The sequence below is a fragment of the Nelusetta ayraudi genome, unplaced genomic scaffold (genome assembly GCF_046127955.1).
Source record: "Nelusetta ayraudi isolate G7.1 ecotype Tasmania unplaced genomic scaffold, CSIRO-AGI_Nayr_v1 ptg000109l, whole genome shotgun sequence".
NCBI lineage: Eukaryota > Metazoa > Chordata > Actinopteri > Tetraodontiformes > Monacanthidae > Nelusetta > Nelusetta ayraudi.
In genome coordinates, this window is record NW_027466159.1 from 343,640 (window position 1) to 358,330 (window position 14,691).

General features: G+C 51.4%; 1 protein-coding gene across 1 annotated transcript; it reads left to right on the top strand.

The window, feature by feature from the left end:
• The first annotated feature begins 667 nt into the window (after positions 1-667).
• On the top strand, positions 668-10,457 carry LOC142903394 (uncharacterized). The gene is made up of 8 exons (XM_076048979.1): positions 668-691; positions 828-944; positions 2,695-3,529; positions 5,070-5,252; positions 6,076-6,265; positions 8,334-8,407; positions 9,811-9,939; positions 10,313-10,457. The coding sequence occupies exons 1-8, from the start codon at positions 683-685 to the stop codon at positions 10,432-10,434; spliced, it is 1,659 nt and encodes a 552-aa protein (XP_075905094.1). The 5' UTR covers positions 668-682; the 3' UTR covers positions 10,435-10,457.
• Positions 10,458-14,691: the final 4,234 nt, after the last annotated feature.

The window sequence follows — 14,691 nt, forward strand, 5'->3', positions numbered from 1 at the left end:
GACGTGTGCGATGGAACAATGTGAACCTGGAGGCAGCGGCAGCTGGCTGCTAATTGGCGGCACGTTTTCCTGAAGAATGCAGCGACCGGCGCCCCCTGTGGTTGTGCAGCCGCCGTTGGTTCAGTTTTGTCTTTAATGTGTCCTACATTCCTGGCTGCGCCGCTGAATGAATCGATTTATTAATAGATCAGCCGCTAAAAACGTGACGAGCAGCAGCAACAACAACAGTGGCTGTGGCGGCTTTAATATGGGCGGAGCCTCAGAGCGCCGACCTGGCTGGAGAGAGAGAGAGAGAGAGAGAGAGAGAGAGAGAGAGAGAGAGAGAGAGAGAGAGAGAGAGAGAGAGAGAGAGAGAGAGAGAGAGAGAGAGAGAGAGAGAGAGAGAGAGAGAGACTCTTCTTCTTCCTGCACGGGGAAATAAAATAAATACCTTCACTTTTTATTTCTCCTTTCTTTCTTTCACCCTCTGCTCTGCTCTCGTCCCCGCAGGCTCGGACGCTGGGAGGCTTCCTGCGGCGCAGCGGCATGTGAGAGGAGCTTCGGCAGAACTCGCTGCCACCGCCGCTGCTGCTGCTTGATCCGACATTGTGACCGCCAGCTGACACCCCACTCGGCCTCCCCTACCACCCCCCCGCCCCCCTTCCCACACACACACACACACACACACACACCTGCCCTGGGCATGCCTCAGGTAAAAGGGAGAGAAGAGAACTTTGTCTTTCAGATCAACGTTTCCTTCAAGTATCTCATCTCTCTCTCTCTCTCTCTCTCTCTCTCTCTCTCTTTTGCTCTCTCTCTCTCTCTCTCTCTCTCTCTCCCTCTCTCAGCCGGGTCTGAACGGGATGGAGCCGGCGTTTGGCGAGGCCTACGGAGGTCACCGGGGTCTGCTGAGCCCCTACCCTCTGGCCATGTCGCCACAAGGGGGCAGGACTGAGTACGACCAGGTGAGATCCTCCCAGAAGGGGGCAGTACGACGAAACGATCACAGTTTTAACACCTTTTTTTTTATATCTGTGTTTTTATGTTTTATGTTGCACAAATTCAGTTTTCTAATGTGTCTTTGCACTACCAGTGTTTTTTTTTAATGTATATGTAAAACACTGTAATCTTCATTACGCTGACAGAATTTGCAAATAGACTTTTGGCTATGATGTTCAAGAGCGTCGGGAACGCTTGCCATCGGACGTTTCTCCGGAAAACAGAGTTCCAGTCACTTCTGTTTTTAACAAATTTTCATAATTACAGCAACAAAAAGTATTGCAAAGAGAAGGAACATTTCATTTCTAGAGTGAGAAGTAAAATCAAGATATTTACATGTGCTGAGCAGTTGGATTATTTACAGTTATTTAGTATGTATTCTCTCCAACATCCTGCATTTAAATGGAACGTCTGGTTCCTTTGTTTGTTGCCGCACGGAGAGATAATATACCGTGTGTGTGTGTGTGTGTGTGTGTGTGTGTGTGTGTGTGTGTGTGTGTGTGTGTGTGTGCCAGCCAGCCAGCCAGCCAGCCAGTGTAGATAATTTTATTACGGAACAATAATGGCTGTGATTATATGGGCTTCCTGCGGTGACGATCACATGACCACAGCAGCATCCTGTTATTTAGCCGATGACTAAAACGCTTCCTGGAAGGTTGAGTTTAATTATATCTCAGCAGGATTTAAATTACATTTATGTATTTATTTATTCGTTCATTCATTTTATTTATTTATTCATTTATTTATGTGTTTATCAGGGCTGACAAACGTTTAATTTTTTTTAACCGTGATTAATCGCAGAATCTTCGGTTCGTATTGCACGTGTAAAAGTCTGTTATTTTGCATTTCATGGCAGTTATAACCCCATAATGCAAAGAAATCGGCCCGAGGGGCCGACTATGGGTTAGTAAAAGGGACAAGAAGGTTTACGCCAGGTTTACGCCTGCGAATCGCCTGCGAGCCTCAGCCCTCCTGTTCACACCAGACGCATATTTCTCCGCGACGGTCCACAAGCGCTTCTGCTCAGCTGCTGTTTGTTCCCATTCAGAGTTGTTTTTTCCATCAAGATCAATTTTACATCATCCATCTTGACTTGACGACAGCTCCTCTCTGCCTCTCTCTCGCTCTTTCCCTGTTTGTTTGTGTGTTTACACACCCAAATCCCCCACCCCACCGCCCCGTAGCCGGCCCACTCTGTCGCTCTCTTTCATGTGTCGTGTGCGTGTGAGTGTTAGTTTGTTTTCATCTCTGTTGCACTCTGTTTAAATACTGACAAATACAACGCACACAAATATGATCGCATTTGTCAATCACTGTATTTTTTTTTTGAGAATTGCTTTTATTTTGTGGACTTACCGTATTTTCTCGCGTTTCTTTGAGTGACTTCCTGTCTAGCTTCGCTCGCGGCTAGCGCACAAAATAGACCAGATGGCGAAACGATCGCTGTACGCCGCGGAGGTGCGCGCTAACAAGGGCGCCGAAAGGAAGCGGGACCCCGTTCCACAGCGCTAGCGCTTCCGCTTCCAGTGTGACCCCGACCTTACGTTTGAAATGCGATTAAAAAGAAAATTTAATCGCATTATGCATTGTATTTAACTAATCGCGATTAATGCGTTAACGCTAACCCGCCCTAATATTTATTCATTTATTTCTTCCCTCTGAGCTCCACTCTGATATGGACAAACTGTAACACTGGTCTTGTTTTCCTCTCCGCAGAGCGTGCTCCTTATGCTGGGCTCCCCGGCGCTCTCCCGGAAGCGTCCCTTCGAGCTGCTCAGCGACCTGGTGGATGACGGCAGCTTCGGTGAGGACCTGCAGCCGGAGCGCTGGGACGTGTCGGCGCTGGACGAGATGACCCGCTTCACCAAGCTGGGCCTCGGCGTCGGCGGCGAGCTGCTGGCCTACTCCGAGGAGGCCGTCCTGCTGGGCCGCTGGGGGACGAGCTGCGAGGAGGTGGAGGAGGAGCAGGAGGAGCGGAGGAGGGGGAGGGGCAGCAGACTGACTGTACCGGCCGCCAACCAGGAGGTCCAGACCCCCGCTGGGGAGGCAGAGCGGGGAGGAGGTTCCTCTGTTGGGACTGCGGAGGAGCCTGTGATGGGCAGAGGATCTGGAGGAGGAGGAGGAGCAGGAGCAGGAGGCCCGTCCAGGCAGCGCACGGTGGAGGTGTATCAGGTGGCACAGGAGGAGGAGGAGGTGGCGGCGGCGGCGGCAGCTGGTTTGGCTCTGGAGCACTGCAACGAGGAGCACAACTACTCCCTGAGCCAGGGGGAGGAGCTGGGAGCAGGGGGGAGGCACGGCCCCCAGCAGGAGGTGGAGGAGGAAGAGGAGGAGGAGGAGGAGGAGGCACAGCAGGAGGCACCTTGCGGCCAGGCCAGCCAGTCCAGGTCAGAGCGCAACACGGAGGACGAGGAGCAGCAGCTGGAGGAGGAAGAGGAGGAGGAGGACGAAGAGGAGGAGGAGGAGGAGGAGGACGAGGTGGAGGAGGAGGAGGAAGGGGAGGAGACGGCCGTGGAGGAGGCGGAGTTGTCCAGCTCCTCAGAGAGTGAATGCGGTGAGTCACATGACCAGACCGTCAGGGTCTGACTGGCCTCCAGACCTCAGAGGGACACAACATCCTCCTGTTGTGGGTTTGATTTCCGGTGCTGGAGGCACCAAGTGGCGAGGTGGTGGAATATTTCTGAGGGGGCGGAGCTTCGCCAAACAAAAGACCGTTGTTTTAGCTTCTCTTTCTCTGCTTTTCGTTAGTGATGATCATCAACATCCTTAAACTGATTTAAAGCATCTTCAGGAAGTCCAGGACCAGATTCTCCAGAGTCCACTGAATCTCTTGGGGGATGGACAAAAACAGCAGCAGCAGTGAAAGGCTGTAACCTAACACCAGAAAGATTGGCTGAAAAAAGTATTTTGATAAAACAGTGATCGGAACCCAGCAACCCGCAGTGCACACAGACAAGCTGAACCTGCAGAGGCTCCTTGATGTGGACCTCTAATAATGTACCGGTAGTTTTTTCTTTTCTTAAAATCGTCTTTGGGTCGAGATTCCAAACGGCACCTCAGCAGCTCTTTGTTCTGCCGGCGATGACGCGAAGCCCCACCTGACAACCTGCTGCAGGCTGCTGTTCCATGTCCGCACTCAGGACAGCAAGTATTTATAGAACATGGACATGAAATCACGAGGTGGCGCAGAGATCCCGTCACCGCCTGCCTTGTCCCCACTCACAGGCCTCTGGCCGGATCAGGTTGCTGCTGCTGCTGCTGCTGCTGCTGCTGCTGCTGCTGCTGGTCTGTTAGCTCATAGCAGTGAGGTCAACGTGTGTGTGTGTGTGTGTGTGTGTGTGTGTGTGTGTGTGTGTGTGTGTGTGTGTGTGTGTGTGTGTGTGTGTGTGTGTGTGTGTGTGTGTGTGTGTGTGTGTGTGTGTGTGTGTGTGTGATTTAATCCCACCGCAGTCATTCATTTTTCCTGCAGACTAGCAGGAGCTGCTGCTGCTGCTGCTGCTCGCCATGTTTTTTTCATTATTCATGACATCATTATTCACGGATCCCTGCACCCGAGGCTAATCCTCTGCTGCCTCCGTGCTCTGGTGCAGGTGTCTGTCTCTGCAGCAGCAACAGCAGCCGCTGCCGGTGGCATTGATGGTGACGGCGCCACCATCAGGTGACTTGGATTGAAGCTCCCTGCAGGAGTCCTCGACCACGCGTCGCTGCACTTCGGCGTTGACTGCTTCCTGTTTCTGCATCAGGAATCGTAGAGTGAAAGCTCATCTGGAACCCCATTGTGCAAAGAAAATAAAAAAAAATCTGGGTGGTTGTCGTGTAAAAATAGACTGGCTGGTTGTCGGCAGCAGTATTTATAGCTGCATCAAAGTGCGAATAAACGCTTGAGAAGCAGCTCCAGATCACAGGGTGGCAGATTCAGGCTGAGCTTGATGTGCATCTGCAGGAGTTGCACCGCGATCTTCCGCAGTGACGGAGACTCACTCTGACGTTTCAGCGGCCGACTGAAACATTTGTACTTGTTGTTGTTATTATTTTTTTGCTTGGCTGCCGAAGTTCTGAAACCTGTTGTTTGTTCTGTGCCGTTGTTCCATCAGAGGCGGTGGCGGAGGAGGCGGAGCCGGCCAAAGAGCCCGGCGAGCGGCCGTCCAAGCGCCGCTGCTTCTGGGAGTACAGACGCAGCCGCGAGACGGCCACCAAGAAGAAGCTGGGCGGAGACGTGCGCTGGTCGCTGTCCTGGAGTTCCAGCACGCTGCCCAGCACGCTGTACCGCCGAGAGGGTGAGCACAGGAACCCCAGTCGCTTCTGATTGGCTTAGAGCGGCGCCTCTCAACTGGTGGGGTCTCGGAACCCGCAGTTGTGTTGTTGTTTTTTTTGCGACTGAAAATTTATTCCACATAAATTTAAACTTCTAGCCCGCATTCTATCATGTCCAGTAAATTAATGAATTATTGAATTGAATTGTGTGTCCTACTAAATAAATGGCCAACATTTTCTCTAGAAATCTATTAAAATCTATTAAAAAAAAAGAAGAAAAAAAAAAGAAAATGGATACTGCCCACGAAACCACGACCCAGCCAAAACAGCTCCGCGACCCACTTTTGGGTCGTGACGCTTCAGTCGGCTGCAGAAAATCGGCTTTGAATTTTATTTTTAACTTGTCCACACGCAGCAAACCATTAATGTCACTTTAAATTCACCTCCACATACTGTACGAGCGCCTTGCCGAACATCAGGCACATCGGCTGCTTTTAGTGATGAAGTTGCAAAAGGCACATTGAACATCGAGATGATCTCGAACAAAACAAGTCAAGTTGGTGTTCCAACAGGGTTCTTCAGCTGGAGCTTCCAGAGGAGCCAGATTAAGGGACTCAAATGGGTCCTGGTTCCTTATTTTCATTTTTCATCTTGAAACGCAAATTTAATCGGCTACGTTCTTCTTTTTATATAGCAAAACACAAAAAATAAATAAAAAATACAGCTCAGTAATTCACTAAACCGGGATCTTTGCTAATAACGAAAGCAAACCAGACAATGTGCAGCCTTCACTCCTAAAGGCTGAAGGCCAGTTCTCTGACCGCCAGCTTTCACCTCCTCATCCAGGTAAAAAGGGGCGTCGCAAAGCCCGCAAGACGGACGCCAGCGACCTGACGCCAAACCCCCAGAAGCTGCACAGCATCGGCGAGCAGCTGCAGAAGCTCAACGCCGCCATCGACGGGATGGGCCCCGTCAACGAGCTGCCGGCCGTGGCCAGGGCCCGCTCCCGCAAGGAGAAGAACAAGCTGGCCTCCAGGTAGCGCTACTGAGCTTGCCAGCTATCCCGCTGCTCCGCCTCTCTTGAGAGAGATAGAAAAAAAAAACTCCTGCAGGCGCTTCTTTAAAAAAAAACAAATCTGCTCGCCAAAAAAAAAGATCGAGTTTCAGGTTTAAATCCCGAACCTCTGGGTGCTGATACTGGAGGACTGGGAGAGAGGAAGAACTGAGGAAGAGAGAAATGGTGGAAGAAAAAAAAACAAAAAAAAACCTTGTGCTTGTGGAATGCGGCGCTGTGGACTTTTAACGGAATGATTGGAATTCTGTCGTCCTGCATTTTAATTCCCGGCGAAGGGTTTTTTTTTTCTTTTCTTTTCTTTTTGAATCCCGCCGCCGTGCACTGCAGACGACCTTTAGCCGAGCGACCCCAGAGCGCCACCAGGGGGCTGGAAAAATGGTGTGTGTGTGTGTGTGTGTGTTCTCTTTTTATTGGGTTGATTGAGGCTCTTTGATGGTTTTCCTTCAGTGGTGAACATGGCTGAGTGGATGAAGGAAGGATGGAAGGCTGAATCACAGGAAATCAGGGCAGGATTGAGGAGGAGGAGGAGGAGGAGGAGGGTCACGGAGAGTTCATCTGTGAGGAGGCGGGGGAGGAAGGGGAGGGGGCGGAGCTCAGCACCGGAGAACGAGGAGCAGGGAGGCTCTGGGATATTTATTTTTTTCATTTTTTTGTGTGTGTTCGAGACGTAGATTAAACACGACTGAGTTCGCCGCCAGAGAGACGATGTGGGAGGAGGAGGGTGGGCGAGACGAGGCGGGGGGAGTGGGGGGTGGGGGGTCACGTGACCGAGGTCGTGTTTAGCTTTAACGTGCAGGAATTTTCCCTCTTCCTGGCGGCAGGCGGGATTATCGGAAGCCGCCTCAGCAGCACCTCCCGGTGGCGGTGGAGGAACCAGAGGAGAACTGCGACAGACTGACCGACACACGGTTTTGGGCCTCACTCAGCCTGTTGTTATGTCACAAAGGGCGCGATTTTTGTGTTTAGTCCAGGTGAAAATAAATTGATCTCAACCGGAACTGAAAAACCAAGTGACGTGCAAAGCCTGTCAATCTGGGCTCAATACAAATAGAATCAATGCAGATGTGTTGTCATTGTGAATTGTGTGTGTGTGTGTGTGTGCGCGCGTGCACACTCATCGTGACAAACTTGAGCAACAGCAGAACCAAACATCCTGTCTGTGTGCAGCTCTGCCCACATCACAGTGACTCTGCGCTTTCTCTCTCTGAGTCATTCATTTCCTCCAGACGCCGACCCCACCCCCCCACCCCACCCCCCTCCCCTGAACCCTCTACTACCCCCACCCGAACACCCCCCCCCCCCAGCGACCGGTTGCCAGGTTTGATCTCCGGCTTCATGTCCACAGGCTTTTAGGACGTCACAGTCTGGTGTATTTATGAGAGCGGCTGAAAGGTCGTCGCTGGATTTACTGATTTACTGGCTCTCAACGCACACACACACACACACACACACACACACACACACACACACATACACACATACACACACAGAATACAACGGATGTGTTTCCATGAACAGACGTACGGTCGTACAGCAAGCTCCTCACGTTCCAGTCTTCCTCTCCTCCACACCTCGCTAGTATTTTATTTTATTTTATTTTATTTATTTTATTGTCGTCAACAAATCTGCTCCCATCGACCACTGAATTCTGTGTGGACACCGTGCTAAGTCCGGGAAGCGGGTCCTCCGGCGTGGCCTTTAGCCCTGGGTCTTCCCTCTGTGACGTCGGCGATTGAGCTTTCAAAATAAATTTCAAAATAAAATCGCAAAAGTAACTGTAGGCGCAGGCGCAGCGGAAACAAAGCAGCAGACCTGCAGACGTCTCTGCACCGGAAATCCGCGAGAGGCTTTTAAGTGTGTGTGTGTGTGTGTGTGTGTGTGTGTGTGTGTGTGTGTGTGTGTGTGTGTGTGTGTGTGTGTGTGTGTGTGTGTGTGTGTGTGTGTGTGTGTTGGCGGTTGATGAATTCCAGCGACTGATGGTGAAACACTCTGCCTACTCTTCCTCCTGCTCCTCTTCTTCCTCCTCCAGGGCCTGCAGGCTGAAGAAGAAGGCCCAGCACGAAGCCAACAAGATCAAGCTGTGGGGACTCAACCAGGAGTACGGTCAGTGTTACAACGCACGCATGCTCGACCTCCTGTTGCACATGGCGGCGTCGAGCCCAGTGTGGCGCACCAACGCGTCGCGCTGAGTCAGAAAAATAAAATCAATTCATCGACACGCCGCAGCCGGCCAGCACAGACGCTGCAGAATCCCAAAAAAAACCCCACAGAGGAACAAACACGGACGACACAACCCTGCAAAAAAAAAAAGCTCAGTTAAAACGCCACAAATGTCTAAAGAGCGACGCAAAACCCGACAACAACTGCAGCAGACAAACACTGCATCATCACCAAACACGGCGGCGGCTCAAACGACAAACTAAAACTTCCCCTGGAACCACAATGACTTTCCCGCCACGGTTTTGTCGCGCTATTGGAAGTAATTGGAAAAGGGGGCGTCGACATCACGATTAATTGACAGCTCAGCGTTTGAAAGCAGTGCGATGAGAATGAAGGGATGGGCTCTCCGCCGGTATTTGCCCTTTATTCTGGGGAAGAAAAAAAAAAAGCAATATTGCGGTTGGTCAGTTTCCATGACGACCGACAGGCATTATTCCAACGTGTGTGTGTCACACACTCACTGTGACGAAACACACTGCGCCGGCCCTCCTCCTCTGCTGAGCTGAGGCCTGGTGGCGAATCTCTTCCAACTTTTTCCAGAGTGGAATTCCTCAACCTCCTGTCCCCGCGTTGCGGCGTTAGCAGGAGGCTGCTAAACACGGGGCTAACTGTGCTCCTGCTCCAGTTCGCTTCAGGAGGCGGGGATGAATCTGATCAAAGAGTTGCGAGACCTTTTGAAGGGCAGAAACTTCACGTGAGGGGAATTATTGATTATCCAAAATAGAACGGAAGGCAAACCGCAGTCTCGCTGGAAGATGATTGTGCGAGGCTGCGATGTTGGACGGGGTCACTGTCGCTCCTCCCCCCCTCCCCCTCCTCCTCCTTGTCTCTCCATCACTGTAATTAGCATCTATGCAAATCACACGTTACATATTAAACAGCAGAAGCTGCAGAAGAACTTCAAACAAGACAGACTTTGATGTTCTGCCAGCGTGTGTGTGTGTGTGTGTGTGTGTGTGTGTGTGTGTGTGTGTGTGTGTGTGTGTGTGTGTGTGTGTGTGTGTGTCCCTCTTCCTTCGCCCACTCACTCACTCACGCACGCTAAACAGCGCGGAAGTCGATCGAATCTGAGCTTAATGTGTGTTGACAGGAGGGGGCGCCGTCAGGTCACATGACCCCCCCTCCAGAGAGGACGGTGCTGATGATTCACAGCGGCAGAGTCGAGCTCCAGGCGCAGGAAACGACTGGCCTGACTTTGACCTGCAGCAGGAGACGTCCAGCTCGGAGGAGGAGGAGGAGGAGTCAATCATGAAAAATTAAAAAATGCACTTTTGTGGTTCTGGCAGAGAACCTGCTGGGGGCGCTGCTGCGGATCAAGGAGGTGATCCGGCGGCGGGTGGAGAGCAGCGAGGAAGACGACGTGGACGAGCGAGGCATGACCCGACGCCTGGAGGACATCCTGCGAGAGTCCAGCGGTGGGTTGAAGAAATCGCAGCCGCCTGTTCAGCTGCTTGGTCGCACCCGATGCTAACGTTAGCAACTAGCTAGCCTGCTAAAGAGGCGGCCTGAGTTGTGTTTTACAGTAGAACAAAACACTGGCTTCAATGCCATGGTCCTAGTCCAGGTCCTGGTCTCAGGCCTGGTCCCAAGTCTTATCATGGTTCCTGTCCTGGTGAAGTTGGATCTGTTTTTTTATACTGCAGGAAGCAGTATAAAAATATGTATAGCAAATAGCAACTGTCATACACGTGTCCGTTCTGTGCTGCTGTTTTTGTTGTTGTTGTTGTAGTTGGCTTTTCTTTGTGTCACACTTACCTATTTTCTTTGTATTATGTTTTTATGGTGCAGGCCCTCTAGTGGCCGGGAGGACCAAAGACTTTGTGCAGAGGATCCTGGCAGCCAGCGCCAGTGGCGGCCAGAACCAACGCAAAGAGCCCCAGCAGAGGAAGGAGGAGGAGTCAGCGGCATAGAAGCTGCTCCTCCTCCTCCTCCTCCTCCTTCTCCTCCTCCTTTCACGCCTTCCAGCTTCTCCTCCTCCTCCTCCTCCGTCACACTGCACTCACCCCAGCAAGACAGTGGGAGGCGCTGCCACGTACGGAGGACACCTTCAGAAACAAACCCCGCCCCCTGCAGGCCACAACGCAACCAGCACCAGGCCAGAGCTGCCGCCACTGCTGCTGATGTCTCTGTGTGTGTGTGTGTGTGTGTGTGTGTGTGTGTGTGTGTGTGTGTGTGTGTGTGTGTGTGTGTGTGTGCGCGTGTGTGTGTGCGCGCGCGCGCGGGACTGTGTGTGTGTGTGTGTGTGTGTGTGTGTGTGTGTGTGTGTGTGTGTCGGACAGACGGACGGACGTGTACAAATACCGTGTGCTAGTGTGTACTGAGTTCCAGTGTTTCCTGTGTGTGCTGTATCCCAGTGTGCCTATGAATAGACATTGCACTGTTTTGTAGATGGTCGTAGTTGCTGTTCGGGGGGGAACCGCTAGTGAGCCGAGGGCGGCGGTGGGCGGGGCCTCTGAGGACACAGGAAGTAGGAAGTAGGGGCGCAGGCCAGCCAGGTCGGGAAGGGCCGGCGTGTGTTTCTCTCTTTCTTTGTTTTTTCCAGAAGCAAAACGAAACAGGAAGTTGCACCTTAAACCAAAACCAACCAAAGAAATAACAGAACTGGGCAAGGTGTCCCGCTTCGTGGTGACCCGCCTGCCTGGAGCGCCGTTTCATTTTAAACAAAAGAAAAAGGGAAGTGTCCTCAGAGCCCCACCCCCCTCACCCCAGCCCCGTCCTCTGCTCGGCCCCCCCGACCTTGATCATGTAGCGCACCTTCCTAAAACTGCAACCGCAAAAAGAGAAAGGAAAAAAAAAACAAAAAACACTTGTAGATCTAGAAAGCAAATAAGCTTGATCTGTTTGTTTGTTTTTATGACTATGATGTTAAGGGTTTTGTTTTTGTTTTTTTGTTGTTTTATTATAATTATTATTATTGGGCGACGCCCCCTCAAAGTTGAGGCTCGTCGGCGCTGAGATATCTGCCTTCTCTTCTTCTTCTTCTTCTTCTTCTTCTTCTTTTGTGCTCGTTGCTGAAGACTTCAGACCAGCCTGTCCTCGGTCTCTAAACCTTGTGGGACGTTAAAGCAACAGAAGAAAAGTGGAGGAACTTTTGAATTGCACTGTGGTCAAACAAACTTAAGCACCTTCGAAGAGGAGGAGCCGAGCTCCTCCCAAAAAACAAAAAAAACAAAAAAAAAAACTAGACTGTTGGCGCCTGGAGGCGACGCTATGGGTGTGTTTCAGATTGGTGCTACTGTCCCCAGTGGTGGGGGAGGGGGAGTCAGAAGTGTTTCAACCGTGAGCTTGAGACCGGAGCCCCCGGCTGGGTTTCCCTGAACCGTCGCTGTGGGTGGAGCCTTTCCGAAGTGCCTGGGAGCCACGGAGGGGAGGACGGGAGGACGGGGGAGGGGGCGGAGTCATTGGCCATCAGTCATCACCTGATCCTGAAAACCTGCCACAAGGTGACACTTGGCTGATGATGATGATGATCCATGGAATCATTGGGAGTTTTTGAATCCAGGAGGAGGCAGAGCTAGAGGAGGAGGTGAAGCTAGAGAAGGAGGGGGTGGAGTTAGAGGGGGAGGAGCTAGTAGAGGAGGAGCTGGAGGAGGAGGCAGCTGCAGCTTCTGTGAACAACATCTCTGGGAATTGTTAGCGGAGAAGTGACTGCTAAGCTGCTAAGTTTTTTTTTTTATATTTTGTTCCTCGAGCTCCCGTTTAGGCTTCGTTCCAACACACACACACACACACACACACACACCCTCTGGATTCTGTTTCTGTCCCGTCCCCCACCCACTCCATCCTCCACACCCACCTTTAGAGGCCACTGCTCCTCGTTTCCAGTCCTTCATCATCATCATCATCATCATCATGAGTTTGTCCTCCTCCCTGAAGATCTTCTGTAGACCTGAACCACCCCCCCGCCCCCAACCTTCCTGGACCCCTGCATCCCTGCAGTACTGGAAAACAACTGTTGCTCCCCTGAAGTGGCTCGATGCGTCCATGGCACCGACAGGAGGACGAGGTCGCCGGGGTCAGCGGGGCATTCCCAGCTCGCCAGCCTGATGTTTCCCCTCCTGCAAAGTGGCCGTTGTGTAACTGCGGCACCATCTGCTGTGTGCGTCTGTCTATATGACGAGGGCGTGGGGGATAAAACCCAGCTGGAGGAGGAAACTCTTGCAGGGCGTTCAAATTCTGCAGTCGATCCCGACGGCGGACAGCAGGAGGCGCTGTTTTTTGTTGTTTTTTCACCAGCTGGTAGACAAATGCTCGGAAAAACCCTTTAACACTCACAGCTTTAACGAGGGGGAGGGGCCACCTGTCTCCGCTCGCACTCCCTGACTCCCGTTTCCCAGAATGCCTGGAGGCAGCGAGGGACTCTTCGATGTTGGAGGCTGGAACGACCCAAAGATGCCTGATGCTGATTGGTTCAAGTTTACGAGCTCCTTCAAAAGGAAAATTAGCTCGAGGCACGTTGCGACGCCCGGTCGTTAAAGGGGACGGCTAGCTTAGCTTAGCTTAGCTTAGCATACGGACTGGAAACGGTGCGCCTGGTTCTGGCTGCACTTGCAAGCGCTAAAAGTGTTTGCAGAATTCATGTTATTTTACTACTTTTACTTCCTTGTCAGCGAATTGGAGGAAAAGCTAAGGCGTCTGTATTTGCTTCAACCAGCTGCTTTGTCTTTGTCTGTTTTCTTCACTAACTTGTCAACGCTCGGTTTGAAAACTGAGGACCAGAATGTGAATTTGCCCCCCTCTCTCCCGAGAAAAAACGTCAAAACTGTTTTCTAAATTAAGCACTTTACTGACTGGCCGATCTTTTTTTGTTTGTTTGTTTGTTTGTTTTTTTTACGCCTCCAAAGTTTGTGACGCTAGCGCCCCCTGCTGAGTGCAGACGGTAAAAGAAATGTTTCGTTTGCAATTTTTCGGCAATTTCCCATCAAGATTTTCGCTCCGCTTCAGGGTCAATTTTTAACTTGAACTCCTTGGTGTCCAACTTTTCCCTTTCGTCCAATTTTTTTCTTTTCTTTTTTTTTTCAAATGTATTTATTTTTTCTTTCAATGAGTCGACGAGTCCCAGTTTGCTGACTAGTGCCTGGTGGAAAGTTCTGGATGCTGAACGCCATCCGTCCCTCCTGACAGAGCCTCTTCTCCTCCTCCTTCTTCTTCTTCTTCTTGGCTGTATAAACCCATCAGTAAGTCGACACTGGTGGGACGGCGCTGACCTCTGGCTGCCCGTCTCCTCGGCGCTCACATTGTTGGAGACGCTGCGACGGTCTCTGGTTTCAGAGGCGGTGGGGGGGGGGGGGGGGGGGGCTTGTTGGCTTCTTGGACCCAGACTGGGTTTAGTGTATCAGTGGCGCTCTGGTTCCTCTGACGGCTGCCCAGGACGAGCCGCAGCCCCGCCCCCCCTCCTGTTTCTGGGGGCGGGGCCCAAGTTTGTGGGGATGGGGCGGGGCTTAGGCCTCGGGAAGGCAGGGTCAAGCGTCATATAGGACGAGACACTGGATGTGTTGGCGCGATCAGCCAGCATTTTACTCGTCGGGTGAAATCCGACGCTAATCCACATTTAAAAAATTAGAATAAATTTTGTGACTGGTTCATGGTGGGCAGAGCTTGACAGAATTTGCACTTTGTAGCTTTGATTCAAACAAGAGGGAGGGGGAAAAAAAGAAATCGGCAATCGGTGCCCCTAGTTTTTTCTTTCTTTCTATTATTTATTGGCAGTAAAAGTCTCTCGACCCCCAGCGAGCCCGTCAAGGCCTCCGATGTTCAAGTCTTCAGGTGTGAACCAACGGCAGAGAAGCGAGAGCAGCTCGTCTGAGGCTCCTGGTCGACTGTCGAGTTTTTATTTTATTTTATTCTTGTTTTTTTTTTAATGAAATGCGTCCTTGTAAGAAGAGGAAGCAGAAGTATTTGGGGTTGTCGGAACGATTCCCTGGACGTTCATGTCAGAACGGAGGCCGGACTGATGTTTGGAGTAGCTCAAAACCAAAACCGGAAAAGTCAGTCGTTTCTTTCGGTCAAGGTCGAAGAAACAAAAGATTGCTGGAGACGAGAAAAAAAGACAAAAAAAAAAAAAAAAACCCTCAAAAGTCAGATCCCTCCTTGGTTGTCTGACTAGAAGAGGAGCAAACATTCCACAATGTCGTGTCACATAGTGTACAGCAACCCAAACCCCCCAC

What these genes read in the sequence shown, in the direction of transcription:
- LOC142903394 (XM_076048979.1), top strand. An exon ending in AAGAACAAGCTGGCCTCCAG is followed by an intron (nt 6,266 to 8,333) that starts GTAGCGCTACTG and finishes TTCCTCCTCCAG; the next exon opens with GGCCTGCAGGCTGAAGAAGA. An exon ending in GGGACTCAACCAGGAGTACG is followed by an intron (nt 8,408 to 9,810) that starts GTCAGTGTTACA and finishes TGGTTCTGGCAG; the next exon opens with AGAACCTGCTGGGGGCGCTG.